The following is an 18,856-nucleotide window of genomic DNA, read 5'->3' as shown; positions in this document are numbered from 1 at the left end:
TTCGAATCAAGGTTCGCAACCTCACGGGCAGCCTGAGCCTGCCGAGCATGCGTCTGGCGGAGCAGCTCAGTAAAGCGAGCGGAATCGGACTGCGCGGCTTCCACGAGAGCAGGGTCGACCTGTTTCGATGTCAGTACACGTAGGCCACTTGAAAGGAGTGAGGCGTACCGCTCGCAGTTGTGCCATGAGGTTGGGGTCGCCGAGGATCTGAAGCCGCATCATTTCCGCATCCTGCTCGGCCGTCCTACGTGCAGGATATACAATGAACAGGTGCTCATAAGGCAATGTCATATTATAGGACGCACCTTCCTGCGACGCTGACTTTTCTTCGGAGAAGAAGCATAGGGTGGCTCCCCAAGCCAAGGCTCGCCATAGTGGCGTTAGGGTTGCTGAGGTCGCGACCCTCGAAGGATATGCTTTGCTCATTGATAGAGATGCCTGACTGTATGAGCGGAACACGCAAGCAGTCGCCGAGCGATGTGCAGTGAGCAAACGAACCACAATAAGAAAGGCGTCGAGGATGCGCACCTCGGCCTCGAGCAGAGCCATGACGCTCTCAAGCTCCATGTTAGGATCAATCTCGATGACAAAAGATTGCCCGAGGTCAGTGACGAAGGTTAACTCCATGCTGGTCGTGTTCAAGTCGTGAGAGGTCGTGTGCAAAATTGAGGGTAAAGTCGAGTAGGCAAAGCGATCGGGCTCGGGTGGCGGGACAAAAGGTGATTCGGGCGAGGCTCGGTGACAGAGATGATGATCGTCGGGTCGAGGCTTAGATCAAATTCAGCTCAGCGAACTAAATGATGCGCGGAGTCAAATCCAGGAGACTATTGCTACGATGCAGGTATAGTCGAGAGATAGAGCAGAGGGAAGCCTTGGCGTCAAGGTGTACTTATTGAAAACGACAGTGAGGACAAAGCGCGCTTTATTCGGTTTCGCAGGAGCTTGCGCGTACAGACTGCGCGGGGAACGCGTAAGATAGACTGCGTAGTCCATGACAAAGGCATGCAGACCAAGGGAATGTGCCAGAACGTGCTGGTGTTTACATAGGCTGCGTAATAAACTAACGTGTATGTACGCGTCGCGCGACAACGCGTCTCGCCGACACCTGCTGCGTCGTGGTAAGCGATTTCCAAACATACATCTACACGAGTTTCTATGTTCCATGACATGGCGACAGCTATCTTACACCGCGTCTTCCGGTCAGGTTACTGCGAGTAAACGATGAACTGCAGTAGAATGTCGATCAGTAATCAAGCCAAACCCAATGAAGACGGCTGTCACACACAATCGCGATCCTCCAGCTCTGACATTCGATTCCAAGGCGCTCGCCAGAGCGGAAGCTGAGACGCTTGCGTCTGGGTACACCATTGATCCTCAATCCATTCGCTGAAAGAAACCCACTCACCACTCAAGTCGCTGAAGCTGGATGCCTCACTGCCCTGCTCGCTTACCCTCCCGCCTGTTCTAGGGCTTGTCCCGATGTCCATCCGCCAACCCGCACCTCCTGTTCTTCCAGACAAACCAGCCGTAACCTTTGCATGTGTTTGCCCCAGCGCACCCCCCGGGGAAATTGATGCTGGACTTCCTGTCTTCCCAGATGGGCTAAAGTGCCGTGAAATCGGAGAAGCATGGCGCGGCGAGGATCGCCCAGACGATTCTGACTCCTCGCGGGCATGAGGCTGTTGCGTGCGAGAATCTGGATGCGAACGCCAATGATGCACGTGTTGAGTATGTGGAGGAGACGAGGGTATCGACGGGATGGAACCATGCGGAGAGCGTGAACTGAGACTGGATAGGCTCTGTTGACTCCGAGACGTGCTGGGATGAGCACTAGAAAGCGAAGCGGTGGACGTTGAAAGGGGTCGCGGTCGTCCCCGTCTCAGTTGAGATAGGTTCTCCTTCTTGGGAGAGGCGACAAGCCCTAGAGCATCCTTCGACATCATCAGTTCCAACTCGCGCAGCTTGCGTTCCAGCGTTTGTTGCTGTTCCGCCCGTTGATCCTCCTCCTCTTCCCGCTTCGCATCTTCATCTTCATCGCTGTCCTCGCTGTCTTCGTCGTCCCCTACACGCCCATTAGCGTGATCGGCCTCGGCCTCTGACGCTGCATGCGATGACGTGGGTGACAGTGGACGAGGAGGCGTCCCGCGGCTTGTCCTTGGCTCTTGCAAAGTCAGAACCGAGGATGATGAAGCTCGCTTCGTGGTGCGGGGGCCGGACAATCCGTTCGGAAGCGTGTTACCGTTCTCACTCCCACTCGGGTTCATCCGTAAGCTCACATTGCGCACCACGGATCCACGCCTCGTCCGCTGACTCTGTCCCAATGAGCTGAGACGCGCACGAACGCCGAGCGGGCGGTTAGGAGATGCGGGTGAATTAGACAGCCGGCGCGCAGCTACCTCAGACAGCCGAGGGAAGTATTCATTCGTGTGTGGCGGATGCGCCGATGTAGGGCTGGTAGCAGGATGTGAGGGAAACGCAGTAGTATTGGTACTGGGCGCTGGAGGAGACAGTGCGCCACGGATGCCCTGGAGACCGCGGATGCCTTCCTCATAGCGGGTCTGTGCACGGTAGAGCAGATACGGAAGGGGCACGCTGAGATGCGTAGCGAGACTTCTCCCTGAATGCAATAAGTATGTTATGATGAGCGGAGACGGTGAGTACTCACAGTCTGCGTCTGTGCCACGCTCGCGGGACAGTGTAATAACTGACCAAAGCAGACTCTCTTTCTCTTGATTCCATTCTACCTAGACTTTCCAGTATGGCGGTGAGTGGCTCTACTGCTTACTGTCGGTTATTGTACGCACTACAGGTGGGTCTGGGAGGGACTCCTCGGTGCGGTCATAGGGCAGCCGTACAACGACACGGATTCGGGGCTGATTTGTTTCCATTGTTTGTACCCTTTAGCAAGAGTGTACGCAAAATTCAGCAGTAATAGAGAGCTGCTATCTGAGGGTCAGGCGTCTGCGGCCAACGCTGGCCTTCGAGTAGCCCAGCAGGACAACCTGGGAGGGGGTCGCTGAGTACCGATCAATGATCCTGGATCTCCGCGGCTATCCCTTCAGGGGGTTTCGTGATAGCCTTTTATATCTGCTATGTTATGTGCATGAAGAAATAATACAGCATAGAGATGGAGTAAGCAGAGCAATGAAACATTGATCAACAATTACTTCGATCAATTGATCTTGCCGGGCGCCCACCCCCTCCCGGTCTTCGTTTACCTCTAAAACATGTTGCTAACTCGTCGGCAATAGTGCTTCTTGCTTCATCTCATACTCCAGTTACTCTCTCGCACTAGATCTATACTCGAGGCATGACCTCTCGTACCCCGTCTCCCCACTTCGAATCTCTCGAGTGTCTCATCGCTCATCTCTCAGACGACCCAGAGCGCGAGCCTATCGCAGCGGAGCTAGGTGGTGCGCGCAGCCTCAGGCTTTCATGGTGTCCCTCGCAGGCGCGCCTCATACACTGCGGTCCCAGTGCTCCAGTCAATATACGGTGATGATGCTGTTAGGCTCTGGCGTCCTCGGTCGCCGGGCTCACAGAGCTCGGGCACCTACGATCATCCCGTGAATGGAAGTGAGAAGGGAACGATCAGGTATGAAGTGACCGTCAGGTAAGTTCGCGCATCCGATTGCGGGTGCAAACAGCAATGAAGATACACCGCTCAGCATCTCTCCGGTGTCTGATCCTTCTGCAAGCTACCCACTCACGCTCTTGATCTCTCTTCCCCCTACATACCCCACATCGTCACCACCACAACTGCAGCTGCTCTCGCGTTATGTTGGCCCCTTTGGTGTTGACTCTGTCCTCTTCGGTGCTGTGCTGCGAACATATATCTCGCGTGACGGAGTAGAATGGATCGAAGGAGGCGTGTGTGTTTTTGATGGGGTGGAATGGACGAGGGAGCGCTGCGTGGAGTGGGTCGGCGAGAGGATGAGCGTAGTCAGAGTCGGAGAGTTGGTACGTGAGGACGAAAAGCCGGCGCAGGAGCAGAGTGACGAGCAGGGGGGACGAGTGGAGGAGCGCCGCCAAGATGTACCTCAGGAGGAGGTCGAGATGCCTGAGGGGACCGAGTTCACGGTAGCTGAACCAATTGTGGACCGGAAAAGCGTCTTCATCGGGCGCGCATGTCAAATCACGGACCCATCGCAGGTATGAGTGAATATCACCCTTCGAGACTGATGAAAAGTTCTGACGAGTGTCCAGGTTCCAGTGATATTGGCGCATCTCATGTCTGACCGCAGGATAGCGCGTGCAGCACATCCAATAATCAATGCATGGCGGTGTCGAGTGGGAAGCAATCTGCATCAAGGTATTAATCTGTCTCTGAGCGGTCGTGGTCTTCCTCGATATTGATCTAGTCGACACATCTGCCAGACAATGATGATGACGGCGAGACCGCCGCCGGGGGACGTCTAGCGCACTTGCTACAGATTCTTGTAAGCGTCTTTCTCGTTGCCGCCGGATGGACCCTTGCTTACTTTCCCCTAGGAGGTCGAGAATGTCCTTGTGGTTGTGACGCGATATTACGGAGGAATCCACCTAGGGCCAGACAGGTTTAAACACATCAATCAGGCGGCGAGGAATGCATTGGATCTTGGGGGATTCCTTGATGCGCCAGGTGCCGACAGTCATGGAGGTCGCAAGAAGGGAAGGGGTGCGCACACTCATGCGGGGAGCAAGCGATAGTCGACAGCCGAGCCGCTATTTATCCTTCGTTGCTGTTACAGCAACTACATTACTATTGCTTTTGCATTCCAGTCAATGCGATGCTTGGTCTTCTACTGGTAGTTGATTGCCTGGTTTTGAGGTGCTCCGGACTTGGGGTGATGCAACTCTGAATCTAGGGTTAGGGCTCATCGTGAGGTCATGAGGGCGCGGCGCGGCAGCGAGAACGAAGTGACCGGCTCTCCAGCACGGACACCCTGTGGGTCCTGCTAATCTTCCCTAGGACCCACTAATCTTCCCTTTATCACACAGCAGTCATCATGGCCTCACGTATCGCCTCCCTCTCTTTGAGAGCTACGGCGACATCGACAACGGCGACGTTGAAGAACAAGCTACTCGCCCGGAACCAGTTCGCAGTGTACAGGATGGCAAGCACATCTGCTGTACGTATCATTGTCAAGCCCTAGTGCATGGTCGTTGATTGTTTCGACGGAAAGCTTGGTCTCAAGGACGCATCACTGCTTCGTACGCAAGGCTACATTGACGGCAAGTGGGTAGATGCGCAGGGCGGCGGGAAGATCAAGGTCTTCAGTATGTATATTGTGTGGAGAGAATGACCGCACCGAGCTGAGCTTATATGTGTAGACCCTGCGACAGAGGAGGAGCTTGGGACGGTCCCTGAGATGGGCTTGGCGGAGACTAAGCAGGCCATTGAAACTGCGTCCCAGGCCTTCAAAACCTGGAGCAAGACTACGCCAAAGGTATGGTCATCTGTTATTACTTCGTGCACAGTGATTTGATTGAAACGCTTCACAGCATCGACACGACCTCCTCATGAAGTTTTACGCGCTTATGCAGGAACACCAAGACGATTTGGCGCGGATCATTGTACGTGAAGCGTATCCTGTACAACGTCATTCTGACGCTCGTCTTCATCGCAGACGCTAGAGAATGGGAAACCACTAGTGGAAGCCAAGGTCAATCTGTGCAACTCATAAATACGGGATCACGTCTGAAGCAGCTTGCATGCAGGGCGAAAATGCCTATGCAGCCTCGTTCCTTGAGGTCTGTGAGATTCAATACATTACATAGCATGTAGCTAACGTGTTTTTACGAAACTATAGTGGTTTGGTGAGCTTACATTCTCAGTCTCAGCCCTCGTATCTTCTAAATTCGTCACTAGCCGAGGAGGCTGTCCGCACATATGGAGGTACGAGTATATTTCTCCAATTTGCAAACCACAATATGCCTCACTCGTGTGATTCGCAGAGGTCATACCTTCGCCTTTTCCACACATTCGCAATGTAGTCGTCAAACAACCCATTGGTGCGACAGAGTTTTCGTTCAGCTCAGGCACAGATGCTCATGCTCATGTCGGCTGTATATCGTCACAGGCGTTGTGTATGTTTATTGTGTACACATACTTCACTGAGGAACGCCTGACGTTGTCTTTAGCTCAATCCTGACACCGTGGAACTTTCCTTCAGCCATGATCACGCGCAAGTTGGGTGCTGCTCTTGCCGCAGGTTGCACTGCAGTGATCAAGCCCCCTCCCGAAACTCCGTTTTCCGCCTTGGCTCTGGTCGAGGTACGTGAATACTGCCTACGAATCGCACATCGACTTTCCCTGCAAAGCGATGTGGGCAATCTGGAAATATGTCGCCCTGATGAGTCAAATATCAGCTGGCAAATCGAGCAGGTATCCCCTCTGGTGTAATCAATGTTGTGACCACGCAGGCGAACGTACACGAAGTTGGTCGGGAAATGTGCGAAAACCCTCTTGTCAAGAAGGTAACGTTCACTGGAAGCACGCCGGTCGCAAAGGCTCTGTACATGATGGCAGCATCTACCCTGAAGAAGTGAGACCTCTAGTTACCATTGAGGAACAAATAGACGTACTCAATATTTTGATACTCATACAGGGTTTCCATTGAGGCAGGCGGTAATGCACCATTCATCGTCTTCGACGATGCAGACATCGATGCTGCCGTAGAAGGTATGGATGTTCGTGTTTCGCACAGTCCGATACTCACCGAATGTCCCATAGGTGCTATCGCATGCAAGTTTCGACAAAGTGGGCAGACGTGTGTCTGCGCGAACCGATTCTATGTGCAGGATTCTGTCTACGCGGACTTTGCATCCCGCCTTGCTGAAAAGGTCGCTGCGTTCAAGGTCGGAAACGGTCTCGACGGCGATACGTATGTGTCTGGGCAAGTGCACTGGATTGTGCTGTAACTCACCGATTTCTCAGGACGCACGGCCCCTTGATTCACCAGAAGGCCCTGGCCAAGATCCAGCGACATGTCGATGATGCTCTCGCCCGCGGCGCCCAATTGGTAATGGGCGGCAGTCGCGTCCCTGGCAAGGGCTCATTCTTCCAGCCCACCGTCCTTTCTGAAGTTCCGCCCGACGCGCTTGTGCATACCGAGGAGACGTTCGGGCCTCTTGCCGCACTGACACGTTTTGAGACGGAGGAGCAGGTTATTGCCTTGGCGAATAACACGTCAGTGGGCCTCGCGGGCTACTTCTACACGAGAGACGTTGGGAAGGTCTGGCGAGTTGCTGAGGCGCTGGAGGTCGGCATGGTCGGGACCAACACTGGACTTATCAGTCAGGCAGTAATCCCGTTCGGAGGCGTGAAGGAAAGTGGACTCGGTGAGTGCTCCTTGCTGTACCTCCCTACAAATTCGATCATGCCGCTGTGTGACGCCGCGCGGCTTGGAATGTCGATACATTCCATGTATTCTATGAAACCACGGGACCCGGGCGGGTCTCTACTCGTCCAGTGGGCGAGACGCTTTCCACCTATGTCATACAAGTTGTGCCGCAGCTTCCTGATTGACCTGTGCCTCGTCCTTCTCATGCTCCGACCAGTTATTAGGCAGTGCTTCACTGCTTGTATGCGCGCCTTGTGGTCCAGTTGAAATGTCACAGGAGCCGTCCTAAGGCGTGCACGTTGTATATTTCTGCGCTCGCCTGGTGCAAAGCGCAGACGACAGTCAGGGCAGAGGGCTTTCCAGGCCTTCTACCTCAGCGACTGCGGCTCACGCTCGATGCAAACGGACCACAGTTGAAGCGTGAGCGCAGCTGGACGAATTCTCAGGAAAGATGAGGACCTGCCCTTCTTGGCTGCTACGGTATATTTACCCTTTACTGCCATGACTCACACATCCTGAGAATCTTCTGGCAAAGGGGGGACCCAGGGGACAGCGCGGCGGGTCACCATACCCTGCTATGTCGTGCTTTTGAACATCGCTAACCTGCCTCTTTCGTCGTGCACAGGGCGCGAAGGAAGCCACGGCATTGAGGAGTACATGAATGTCAAGTTCATCGCATTTGGAGGCCTCTGAGCTGCCAGCAGTCATGCGGAGTGCCCACAGCGCATCAAGGCTATACACCGCATAGCCGAGCTGAGAATCGGTCGCCGCCAGACGATCACAGACGGACATGTATGCATCTCTTAATCCTTGTATAGTATGTTGTTTTCCTGCTGTGTTATTGTTCCCGAGTCAGCAAGTGAGAGCACCGCGATCCAGAGGCGCCGTGAGATGTCGTTGGCAAAGCGGACGCTCAAGCTTCGATCAAAATTGGTTTACCCAGAAATTGTGGGCCGACCAGATAGTGATCTATCAGCAGTCCGCATGCGCTCTTACTCCTACCGATCCTCCGTGGGCAGAGGTGAATAACCAGGGTTCTCGATCAATGACGCTCACTCGGATCTCACTCTCCCCTACTCGTATCTGTGGTACAAGGCTTGAACACCTGAGACGTTTAGTCGACACTCTCCCAGACGTCTCCGGGTGTTTAGCAAACCATCACCGCTCTTAATTCTGCCCAGAACGGGCAGGTCCTAAACGTGGAGATCCCGCCATACAACACATAACCCCATCTTCGGTGTATGCCGTAGAGTCACTCACTTGTATTTTGTATTCGACAGAAGGTCCTTCTGTGCAATGGAGACCGTGTAGCCATATACGGTGAGTCCCCTTGACACAGGACCTGGGATAGTGCACCATGCTTTGCCAGAACATGGCCAGCTCCGGACGGCCCCTGGGGAGCCACTGGTATCTTCGAGACATTTCGCTCCCGATACCTACCGACACTGTGAACTTACAAGTGACACCCGTGGTTCCCAGCGTTCGGCGTTGCAGGTCGTTTTCCCCCGGTGACACGTATGTCCGTCCTTATGTCACTGAATTGCGTTAAGGTGAGTATTTGGCAGCCTTCAGTCACAGTACCTTTCAACCTACACGCGTAAGCTCTGCATTGGCGGCGCGCCGTCGTGCACAGCCACGTGGTCCAGCAACCGAGTTGGGCGCCTGTGCCCAGAGCGGCTGTGTTCGCCTTACCACTGAGCGAGTCACCGTGACTGGCACCTGTGAGTAGGTCTTGCCGTAGTTGAGAATCCACACCGTACATCATGCACCTGTAGGAGCGCAGGCTGACTATTAGTAGTCAATCCGACATGGTGCGTGATATTCACATCAGTCGCAACAACGTGATTGGCGCGGGCGGAGTGGTCAAGCTCTTTCGGTGGCTGAGAATCTATCCACAGCGCTGACAACCGCTGCTAACATAAAGCGTTGACACATTGCGGGTGCTGTGCGACGACTTACTGCACCTCCTCCAGGATCGTCACCGCTGACCCGCCATCATAGCACCGCCCGTCGCTCTCTCCGAAAGCAGTACCTGCTTGCTCCAAGTAGACTCAGCCCGTTCCTCTCGGTGCCGGAGCTCTGGTGTCGTTTTCGGATATTTAAGGTGCGCTGGAGAGCCTCCTTCCTATTCTCCCAAGCCCAACCCACATCCACATACTACAGACGATGGCATCCAACTATCCTTTCTACTACGCAACCCCTTATCTCTACCCTTATTATCAGTCGCCGCACGTCTCACCATTCATCCCTCCGCCACCACTCCCCCCTTCACCAGAACCACCACGACGTCGAGTGCACTGGGATGACGAACCCGTACGGCCAGCACAAGACAGGAGACCGCCATCATGGTATGCTGGCATGCCTGGCATGGCACCACCTCCGAATCCGGCACCTTTCCCATCCCCTCCAATGCTGGTCACGCCGCTGCCGCCTATGGTCCCCCTTGGTCCTCCCCAACACATGACGCATCAGCGGCGGCGTTCCGACGGTAATCTGCCTCAGCCTGCTTGGTATCCCTGGGGCACATACCCCGCGTTCGTCGCCCCGCCCTATATGTATCAACAACCACAACCACAACCACAACCAGCACCTTCACCACAGCTGCACCCGATGCTTAATGGCGAAGGGCGTGATGGTCCCGCACTCCTATTCGATGTCTCCGTACACACGTTCCAGCCCATGCGTCTGACTTCCGCCGGTGCATCGAGCGGGCCCACTCTTTCACTCGATGAGCTTGGGCAGCAGGCCACGTACCCTCCATGCAGGCGTATGAAAATATCATGCGACATTATCCCGCAATGGCCCATTGAGCTCGAGGCGAAGGAGCAAGAGCGAACTCTTTTCCTTTCGATCCCTTCCAACTCTCACAAGGATGCGCCCATCACCGTCGGCGACGTCCTCATCGCGATTCACCGCTCGCTGCAGCGCCAGATTTCCCATGTGGACTGGGCACGTCTCTCGCAAGCGGAGGAAACTGCGGTGGCACGCGCCTACACTCGCCGCTGCAAGACTTATGGGTCGGTCGAAGCATTCGAGAAGAGCCAAGGCGTGCGGCGGGTTGACTACTTGCTGGATAAGTATATGTTCAGGGGTTTGGCACGCAGTAGTGCAGGCCAGGATAATTTCGAGAAGGTGAAGTTACTTATGGGTCCCAGGCGATGAGTGCAGGACATTGATTTTAGATGTAAATGTTATGCGAGATGGACGCTACCTACGCCTGCGTTCATTAGGAACGAGGTTCCTTCGGTGATATCCCTATTTCCTCTCTTTCACGCTATCCGTTCCCAGACCCAATTCTGATACTTTCACAATTAGAAAAACAGCATATACCTTCCTTCTCCCTGTTCTCATGTTGTCGTTGACATTACCTCTTGTGGAGAGCGCATAGGTAGAAAATAGCTGTACGTCATGTACGATAGTGTAAGATTTCAATCAATGTGTAACCCGTGTCGTGTGATCAATGGCTTTGATTGTTGCGATACTGCGGGTAAAAGACGGTGTTCGCTGCGTAGATATCCATCGAATATGGTATTGAGTATGACATCTGTCCTAACCTCCGGACATTGCGGTGAATAGAAAGGCATTTGCAGTGCTCATCAGCCAACCAGGGACCTTCGATCAACGATATCCTGAGCTTCGAACCCAGTTTCCGGATATTAAATACGTATCGCTGCATCTGCATTAATACGAGTTAAGGTGATGATTAAACGGGATATATCATACCTACTGCACGGGTGTGTCGCTTCTCTACCACAACAGGAGTAAGAAGCATGAGAAGAGTCGGACATGGGAGCGACCGACTATTAGGGTTGTGGATTCCGAGGCCTGTGTGGTCAAACCTATTATCTCCGAAGCAGGTACAGGCGGACGATCTGATTCTCGTACTGCGGATGAACCTGAGCTTGTGCGCTATTCGCTCTCCCATTATATTCATAAATAGCGCGGTGGGTCGAAAACTCTAGAGGTGGAGCCGCCAACCATTCCTCGGGCATATTGCGGAGCTAAGAATGATACCTGAGGCTAGGCCGCAGTGAGAATGCGGTTGAAGATCCGATAAACGTCACGACATGGATACTCTGAATCATCTGAACTTTCCACAAACCCAAAACCCTACTCGGATGACATCTCGCTCTCGCTGACGAATCCACAGAATCTGACCACACGCCGGGGCCAGGTAACGGGCGACAATTTTCAGCCATGCCCTGGTGTTCTAGGCCTGAACCCTGAGGTCAGAGGTATAGATTCTGGGAGCGTGTGTGGTCAAAAGCGCTCAATGGCCGATCACTGAGGGGTTAGCCCAATTTGAGGCGACTCACCAGCATTGACAAGGAAATTGGGAAGATCGCTACAACGTAGACACAAAAACAGTATTCTTTTGAGAATGAACTGTGGTAGCCTGCTCCCGCGTATAGCAAGCATTATGATGTCTGCAGCCTAACAAAGAGGAGGCTAGCTCCCAATTAGCGCACGTTTTGTCGTGTTAGTTCCAGCAAAACCAATAACGATACTTAGACCTCCTCTCGCAAATTATACTTTGGGGAAAGGTGGGGGAAGAAACTCGGGGCAGGTGTCGGCCGTGGTGCAGAGACGGCAGGTGGCCGATCAGAAATAGGCTACCGAATGGCTATTGTGAGATAGACAACTGGTACGATCCCCCATCTTCTCGCCGTCATGGTCAGTAATGGACGATATACTATGCATAGTCCTGTTCAAAGGAAAGTTTAAGGAACCCGTTGTATACCTGTCTGGCTCCATGACTATTTTTTAGATTGAAGGAGGTAATACTGACATTGCGTCATGCGATGCAGAGTCCATCGCTGTCGTTGCTAGTGGAAGCAGAGCGCGACGGAGTAGACCTCGATGAACGGATGAATATTGAGACATTGGCGTGGATTACTATACATATCTAGCTGCCGTGAACTTGAACCTCTGAGGGAAGGCGCGTCAACCTCGAGGTGCCGAGCGCCGTTACCCATTCCACCTACCTGTAACTTTTGCGAGGGAGGTCTATAGTTTGGTTTTGCTGTGAAAGGTCACAACCGAGACACCAGAGTATCGAACAGGTTTTCATGATATGAGCGTGGCGACTGGTCTAGCCACGATTAGGAGAGTCCTTCTGAATCCTCAAACTTGCGTATCCTTTTCTGGGCATTCCGTGACATGAGCGCTTGTATTCATGTACTCGAACTTTTACCGAGCTCTCACCACTCCATTATGTCGATGTCTAACGTCTTGCAACGTCTCGGATTCAAGATATTGAAACCTCCTGGATTCATCTGAGTGGTGAAATGTAATGCATACTCAGCCGCCTTTCGTGCCACCAAGCACCCATCGCACTATATACCGATGGACCAATCAAAGCTTACATGCCGCCTTCAAAGTTCAACGCGTTCACTCTCTCTTGCTTGTACTGTCTGTACCTAAACTTGACACTATTCTTGCCATCTCCGCGAGTTGAGGTCCCTCGCTGCCGTTATCCATGCGTCGCGCTGCGACGCTTGGCGCACATCCTCACTGCAATAGTAGCAGTAGCTTTCCCTTAGATTTTGGTGAGCCCTACATATCCTTATTCAATTCACCACCCCTTCGATGACAGCGTGCAAGGACGAGTCTCAGCACCTGCTAGACAACTGCCCCCGTAACACCTGCGCTGCGTTTCTGCCTGCTGGCAGTAACCGCGAGGCTTCGGGGACGTCAAGGTTGGATGATGGCGTGTAATTTGCAATCGGAGCACTGGTTTTCTGTCGCTCCCTGCCAAGGGGTGATACATCGGCATGATCTTCATATCATATGTCGAGCATCTCGAGGGTTCTGCCTGCGTGGGGAGCCGTCTCTTCCCCCTGTACATCCATCTCTGATTGTTGATACGCGGCTGACGCTGTCTTGTCTCTTGTTGCAGAAGACATGTCAAACGTCTCGTGGGCGGATGCGACTGCTTCGGTTCTTGCGTGCAGAAACGAATCCGCTTCAGCATCCGACCTGCAACGTCTGATTGAGATGCCCCTAGGCGTTTTGTGGTCCGCTGGACGCCTATCTCGTGTTGCGACATCTGAGACGCACATCGCATCGAGGCCCTCACGGACTCTACATATCATTGATGCCCGCATTACCATTTTCTGCGCATATTGAAATTGGCATTGTGTTCAGACACCCAGGCGGAGGTGAGGCGGCTGATGGCAAATGTGTTGGCCTGATGGCATCGCCTCCTCATCATCGTTACGCCTGGTGTCAAACAATCAATACCAACCATTGTAACCTCATCATTTCGCATAACAGTAGGTAAAGAAGATTGGGCCATCCATTACCTGTATGACATCTCGCTGATGTCATTACATTATATGCATATGTCGTGTGTCCACCGTCAAGTTGAACATCGTGGTGTCTGCTATGAGTTCCGTGAATTGTGTGCAAGTCCCACACTGTAGCATCACATAGTTTGAGCCTGATCAAGTACATGCGTCAGATGTTCTGGTGTATCATGTACATGGTATCCGATATGCATCGAGAACTGTACGCTCTGAGGGTGTAGACGAATAGCTGATCGACGCGATTGGTAAATTTTATCATTTAGCGCGGAGAGCGATGGTGTCAACAAGGTGTGAACATTGTGCCAGACGATGACCAGCCTGTTCAGCAGATATGACTTCTTCGGCCACTCGATATTACTCTAATTCTCCCGGAAACCATCTGTATCGCTAGATCCTGCTGTATTTCTATCACGCAATGGCTACAGAAGCATCATCCTCCGCGCACACATTTGCGAAGCCCCTGGGGCTTCCGCTCTCCAAGGATGAGCTCGATCGCATCAACACGCATCTGCGCGAGCTCACACCCTCGGACACCCTCAAATGGGCGGTCGAGCACGTCCCCGGGCTGTACCAAACGACAGCGTTCGGGCTGACGGGGCTCGTCGCGATCGACATGCTGTCGAAAATTACGTCAAGGCCTCCGCCCCTCATTTTCATCGACACGCTCTACCACTTCCCCGAAACGCTTGAGCTCGTCGAGGAGGTCCGGAGGCGGTACGGCACCCCTGTGCATGTGTACAGGCCGGAAGGCTGCGACACCGCCGCGGAATTCGAGAAGAAGCACGGGCAGGGTTTGTGGGAACGGGACGAGACGCTGTACGACTACCTAGTCAAGGTATGTGTAAAGTATACGATATCAGCCGGCGAAGGTGACAACGTCTCTGATACCGAAGGTCGAGCCTGCACGGCGCGCGTATGACGAACTCGGTGTTAAGGCTGTGATTACGGGTCGCAGGGCCTCGCAGGGGGCGGAGCGCGCCAACTTGCAGCCCCTGGAGGTCGACAGCACGGGCCTTCTCAAGCTGAACCCGCTGTTCGCGTGGACGTTCCCCTTCGTTGACTGGTACGTGAAGGAGAACAACGTCCCGCGGAACAGGCTGCTCGACCAGGGGTACCGGAGCGTCGGGGACTGGCACAGCACGGCGAGGAGCTTGGAGGGCGATACGGGCGAGCGCGCGGGGCGGTGGGCAGGCAAGAAGGAGAAGACAGAGTGCGGGCTGCACGTGGACTACTTCGCGGTGAAGGCAGCCGCGGAGAAGAAGGTGAGCGGATCTACGCCGCGTCTGTGGGTGACCTACGCTCATCTTCGATACCTATAGCTGGAGCAGGCACAGCTTGAGGACCTCAATGGCGCTGATCAGATACCGGCTCCCGCGAGGGTCCCTGTCTTCGTAGGGTCCGCAGCACGAGGGGGATGATGAACGTGCAAGGAGATAGGTGCCTGTCTGATGACGCCCCGGCTTTAGGTGATAGAACCCGGATAATCTAATGTGTTCATCGAGTAGTTTGCTCTAGACACGAACGCGGAATGAGAGTCCACACCCCCTTCCCCGCATTCATATCCGAAAGACTGCTTCTATACTGCACACATATCGCGGATGGGTTGCCGCCAGAGAGCATCGCCTCGTCTTCTTCTGGAGGCGCGCTGGATCGACATGTGTTGCGAACATTTACGGGCGGCGACGATCCCTGGCAAAAGGCCCAGATGGGATCACGGCGCTCTGCGTGAGTGCTAGCTAGTCCTGCACGGCTGCTTTCCCTGAGGAATGAGTCGGAGCCACTTCGCCGTTCGAATCTCGTTGCTTGCCCACGAATCAGCAGCGCTCAGCTCAGGCATGCGTCGTTTAGTGTGCATACCCGTCCGCAGGCGCCCCGGTCGGAGACTACACCTGTCATCTGAGTGTCGATTTTCCCTTCCCGTGTTATATAACCCTCCCGCGGCTTCAATCGCGCCCACCGCCTCGAGCTCTCGAACTTTGCGAAGCGCGTTCACTCCAATGGCAGGTGTCGTGGTCACGGACCTGGGGTGAGTGCCAATGTACCCCCTCCACCATCGTCCCGGCGGCTGAGAGGTGCGCGCTCAACAGCAGGAGGCCAGAGATCCCCAGCGGGCGCCCCGCTCTCAGGTGCGACTTCCTCTGCCCATTCTGGTACGAGCATGGACTCACAGCCACTCAGTCCACAGCTGGGCCCCGAGGGCCTGCCGCCTTTGCCCGAGATACACTCAAACACCATCCGCACCCAAGTCTTCACGCACCGCAGCTATTTTGCGCGTCCCACTCACATCTTCGAGGATACGCCCGAGGACCCCAGTCCCGACAACGAGATGTAAGTCGCCGCCCAGTCTCCAATCTGAAACGCAAGAGACTGAATGCGATGGTCAAGGCTGGAACATCTCGGCGACACGGTGCTGAATTTGATCGTGACGGACCTGATCAGGTCGGATTACCCTTATCTGCGCGTCGGACCCTCCACGGTAGGTCTGGGGTCGAATCGTCTGGTAGCCGATGTCTCATTCTGTCTCTCTTTCGTGCAGAAAGTACGAGCTCTCGTGGTCGGCAATCCGACCCTAGCCTCGATGTACGTCCCCAGAGACAGCTTGAGTTCGTGAAAGTTCATTCTGCTCTTTAGTTCCGTCCGGTATCAGCTCCCGGAACGCTTGCTCATGCACCCTGCCCAAGCAATCACGTTGAAAGCCTCTACTAACATTCAAGGTACAGTCCATCTCACCTGGGTCTACTTCTGCTCACAGCCTCGCGCCATTTCTAGCTGATCTCTTCGAGGCGAGTGTCCTCGCTCTCCCGTTTCCGCCGTCCATCCGCTCACTCATGTACAGGCCTACATAGGCGGCGTCTACTCTGACCGCGGCCTGCAAATTATCAAGCCGTGGCTCTGCCCGCTCTTCCGGCCCTACATCGCCGAGGCGTACCGGCACGTCCGCGTGCAGCACGGGCTCTCGCCGGATCCCACGCCGCCTGCCACGCCGCTGTCCCCGGGCGGCGGACGCCCCGCGCCGTCGCACTCGTCCGCGACCATCGGGCACCTCTCGCTCTTCAACCAGCACCTGCAGCAGCAGGGCAAGACGATCGAGTGGGTGTGGCGCGACAGCGAGGGCCAGGGCACGCGCACGACGCCGATCTGGGTCGTGCAGGCGATCGTCGGCGAGGACTGCGTCGGGCGCGGGCGCGGGAGCACGAAGAAGGCCGCGAAGAACGAGGCCGCCAAGGAGGGCCTCGCGCGCCTGGGGATCAACGTCTCGTGCGTGTGCGTCTTGTGTGTGAGATGTGGCGACTGACGCGACATTTTCAAGCGCAGCCCGCCTATGGGCCATATTCCCATTTCAGCATCTTCTCTCTAGACTTGGGCTGGATGGACGGAGGTGCTCCTGGACATCCCGCCCCGGTGTGAAGAGGTTGTGCATGGGTCTGAGTCGACTTGTAGGCGGGAAGAGGCTATTGCCGTGAACATCCCGATTGTTGCTCTGCTGCCTTCTTGCTTTTCCATGCTGTCATATTACTTCTTGCGCGTACCGTGCTCTGTTTTGCGTGGTTGGCTGGGCCTGCTTGGCACACTGTATGTTTGTAGTATAGTGATACACGGCTGAATATACGTCATAAGCTATGATTGAGCAGGGCGTGCTTCCGGGAGACAAGCGATAGATGTGCGAGGTGGGACGGCGAGCATACATGGCGGTCATGATTGATGGCGGCGGCCATCCCCTAGCTTCCCTATGCTATCCACAGATGGTGCTCCCCACACAAGGGTCTTCGTAGCTGGATCCAACAGCCCGGGGAACCGTCGAGCCAGCAACGGGGCTAACAGACCTCTCCCAGCCATTGACGGCGGTACGCCCGCCTGCTGCACCACTGCTGCTGCTGGTGCCGACTCGATCTTCGCCGCACTCTCCGCGACCTTGCGCTCCGCCTCCCGCTCCTCGAGGCTGCGCTCGCGCTCGCGCGCGAGCTGCCGCGCCTCCTCGTCGATGTCGTCGAAGACGTCCTGCTTCACCGCGCTGACCGAGTACGCCCACACGCCCGCCGCGAAGGCGAGCAGCAGCGTGCCCGTGACGGCGTTGCGCACGCGGAAGGGCTCGCGGGCGCGTTGGAGGCCGGGCGACATGAGCTGCGTGTCGGGCGGCGGCGGCGGCGGCAGCGGTCAGAGCTCTGCGTGCGTCTGCCGGGGAAGGCGGGGGCAGCGTACCTGGTTGTAGGGCCTGTAGGATGCGGCGGCGTCTTTGCGGGAGACGTATGGGTCCGCCATCGTGGTGTGTGCGGTCTGCGGGCGGCTTTTGAGGGGGAAGAGAGACGGTGGACGTAGAGCGGTGCGTCGGTGAGGTCACCGCGATGGCACGTGAAGTAGCGGCTTGGAATTCCTCTTGGTCGCAGACTCAAGTCGGACAAACGTCTCTCAGATGTCGGTTTATACATTAACTTATGACTGGAATATACTACGATGAACATGTAGCATGCTTCTAACATGTCTTTTTGCTGGCGACACACAATTCCTACCGCGAGCTAATGGCTCGCTCACTCACATAGGAGAGAAAACCAGTATGTCTTCCGAGATGAGTCTTCCGACACATTTAACGGCTTATTACGAGACTCAAAAGTATGCCATCGCTTCACACAGTTTGTCCGCGACCCAATGATATTGTTAGTGTCTACGCGTTGTGTATGCGAGTCCCGATTTACTCCGTAGCAGACTTGCCCTGAAAGCGATCAAAACGGTGTTAAAGACAGTACAGGGTCGGTAGCAATGGGCTGACCTTGATGAGCGAGTATGCGCCGAAGACAGTGCCCATTAGCCCGCACGCAAACCCGACGTAGAACGTCCCTTGAGAGCCGGCTCGGAACGGAGTGTAGTCGACAGAGACTGTGCTACTCACTGACGTAGAGCTTGCCTCGGGGCATGCGGTAATAGATGGGCTCATGGGAGGCCTACGAAAGCATCTTGAGCGACATCCCGCGACTAGGACAGAGTGGACGTACCTGCACCAGCCTCTGCATCTCGGGGACGCGGTTCGGCTCTGTTTGATGTGTTGTCAATTTGACGCGTCCACGAATGTACTCGACGCGCCGTCTACTCACTGTTGACAAGTGCGCCCAGCATCGTGTGTGTTCGCGGGGAGGACAAGGGGGGTTGAGGGATGGGGGAGTGACGGCAGGCGGGCGAGGATGAAGTCGGTGCGGAGTCTCAACTGGTGGCACGGCTCGATTCGCCTCG

At 54.9% G+C, this 18,856-nt stretch overlaps 8 protein-coding genes across 8 annotated transcripts; 5 read left to right on the top strand and 3 right to left on the bottom strand.

The window, feature by feature from the left end:
• Nucleotides 1-1,205: 1,205 nt before the first annotated feature.
• POSPLADRAFT_1048695 (hypothetical protein) lies at nucleotides 1,206-2,888 on the bottom strand (the record flags this gene model as incomplete). Its single annotated transcript, XM_024479573.1, has 8 exons — nucleotides 1,206-1,226; nucleotides 1,273-1,355; nucleotides 1,406-1,439; nucleotides 1,578-2,062; nucleotides 2,101-2,154; nucleotides 2,297-2,617; nucleotides 2,666-2,744; nucleotides 2,805-2,888. 8 exons carry the CDS (start codon nucleotides 2,886-2,888, stop codon nucleotides 1,206-1,208), a joined length of 1,161 nt encoding a protein of 386 aa, XP_024336152.1.
• Nucleotides 2,889-3,310: 422 nt separating this feature from the next.
• Nucleotides 3,311-4,620, top strand: POSPLADRAFT_1078994 (hypothetical protein; the record flags this gene model as incomplete). Its single annotated transcript, XM_024482974.1, has 6 exons — nucleotides 3,311-3,413; nucleotides 3,478-3,613; nucleotides 3,669-4,152; nucleotides 4,207-4,312; nucleotides 4,378-4,439; nucleotides 4,492-4,620. Coding segments are annotated over 6 exons (1,020 nt in total), but the record flags the coding sequence as incomplete, so codon positions are not given.
• Nucleotides 4,621-4,952: 332 nt separating this feature from the next.
• Nucleotides 4,953-8,164, top strand: POSPLADRAFT_1067163 (hypothetical protein). The gene is made up of 15 exons (XM_024482152.1): nucleotides 4,953-5,111; nucleotides 5,166-5,259; nucleotides 5,314-5,429; nucleotides 5,485-5,556; nucleotides 5,610-5,645; nucleotides 5,701-5,733; nucleotides 5,793-5,799; nucleotides 5,852-5,878; nucleotides 5,938-5,995; nucleotides 6,112-6,256; nucleotides 6,352-6,527; nucleotides 6,591-6,664; nucleotides 6,716-6,866; nucleotides 6,920-7,323; nucleotides 7,951-8,164. The coding sequence occupies exons 1-15, from the start codon at nucleotides 4,989-4,991 to the stop codon at nucleotides 8,016-8,018; spliced, it is 1,584 nt and encodes a 527-aa protein (XP_024336150.1). The 5' UTR covers nucleotides 4,953-4,988; the 3' UTR covers nucleotides 8,019-8,164.
• A 1,519-nt stretch (nucleotides 8,165-9,683) lies between these two features.
• On the top strand, nucleotides 9,684-10,897 carry POSPLADRAFT_1048692 (hypothetical protein; the record flags this gene model as incomplete). Its single annotated transcript, XM_024479572.1, has 2 exons — nucleotides 9,684-10,421; nucleotides 10,838-10,897. The coding sequence occupies 2 exons, from the start codon at nucleotides 9,684-9,686 to the stop codon at nucleotides 10,895-10,897; spliced, it is 798 nt and encodes a 265-aa protein (XP_024336149.1).
• A 3,151-nt stretch (nucleotides 10,898-14,048) lies between these two features.
• On the top strand, nucleotides 14,049-14,952 carry POSPLADRAFT_1150240 (hypothetical protein; the record flags this gene model as incomplete). The annotated part of the gene is made up of 2 exons (XM_024486395.1): nucleotides 14,049-14,468; nucleotides 14,527-14,952. 2 exons carry the CDS (start codon nucleotides 14,049-14,051, stop codon nucleotides 14,950-14,952), a joined length of 846 nt encoding a protein of 281 aa, XP_024336148.1.
• A 678-nt stretch (nucleotides 14,953-15,630) lies between these two features.
• Nucleotides 15,631-16,991, top strand: POSPLADRAFT_1048690 (hypothetical protein; the record flags this gene model as incomplete). Its single annotated transcript, XM_024479571.1, has 8 exons — nucleotides 15,631-15,659; nucleotides 15,721-15,759; nucleotides 15,812-15,961; nucleotides 16,019-16,109; nucleotides 16,170-16,213; nucleotides 16,265-16,352; nucleotides 16,470-16,891; nucleotides 16,949-16,991. The coding sequence occupies 8 exons, from the start codon at nucleotides 15,631-15,633 to the stop codon at nucleotides 16,989-16,991; spliced, it is 906 nt and encodes a 301-aa protein (XP_024336147.1).
• Nucleotides 16,992-17,293: 302 nt separating this feature from the next.
• Nucleotides 17,294-17,906, bottom strand: POSPLADRAFT_1067160 (hypothetical protein). The gene is made up of 2 exons (XM_024482151.1): nucleotides 17,834-17,906; nucleotides 17,294-17,755 (listed from the first exon to the last, which is right to left on the bottom strand). Exons 1-2 carry the CDS (start codon nucleotides 17,891-17,893, stop codon nucleotides 17,327-17,329), a joined length of 489 nt encoding a protein of 162 aa, XP_024336146.1. The 5' UTR covers nucleotides 17,894-17,906; the 3' UTR covers nucleotides 17,294-17,326.
• Nucleotides 17,907-18,320: 414 nt separating this feature from the next.
• POSPLADRAFT_1059545 (hypothetical protein) lies at nucleotides 18,321-18,742 on the bottom strand (the record flags this gene model as incomplete). The annotated part of the gene is made up of 5 exons (XM_024481168.1): nucleotides 18,321-18,341; nucleotides 18,399-18,466; nucleotides 18,519-18,570; nucleotides 18,622-18,659; nucleotides 18,721-18,742. 5 exons carry the CDS (start codon nucleotides 18,740-18,742, stop codon nucleotides 18,321-18,323), a joined length of 201 nt encoding a protein of 66 aa, XP_024336145.1.
• Nucleotides 18,743-18,856: the final 114 nt, after the last annotated feature.

Source organism: Postia placenta (genome assembly GCF_002117355.1).
Source record: "Postia placenta MAD-698-R-SB12 unplaced genomic scaffold POSPLAscaffold_12, whole genome shotgun sequence".
Lineage (NCBI taxonomy): Eukaryota > Fungi > Basidiomycota > Agaricomycetes > Polyporales > Adustoporiaceae > Rhodonia > Rhodonia placenta.
Note: the sequence above shows the minus strand (reverse complement) of the source record. Positions and strands in the feature narration are given on the sequence as shown.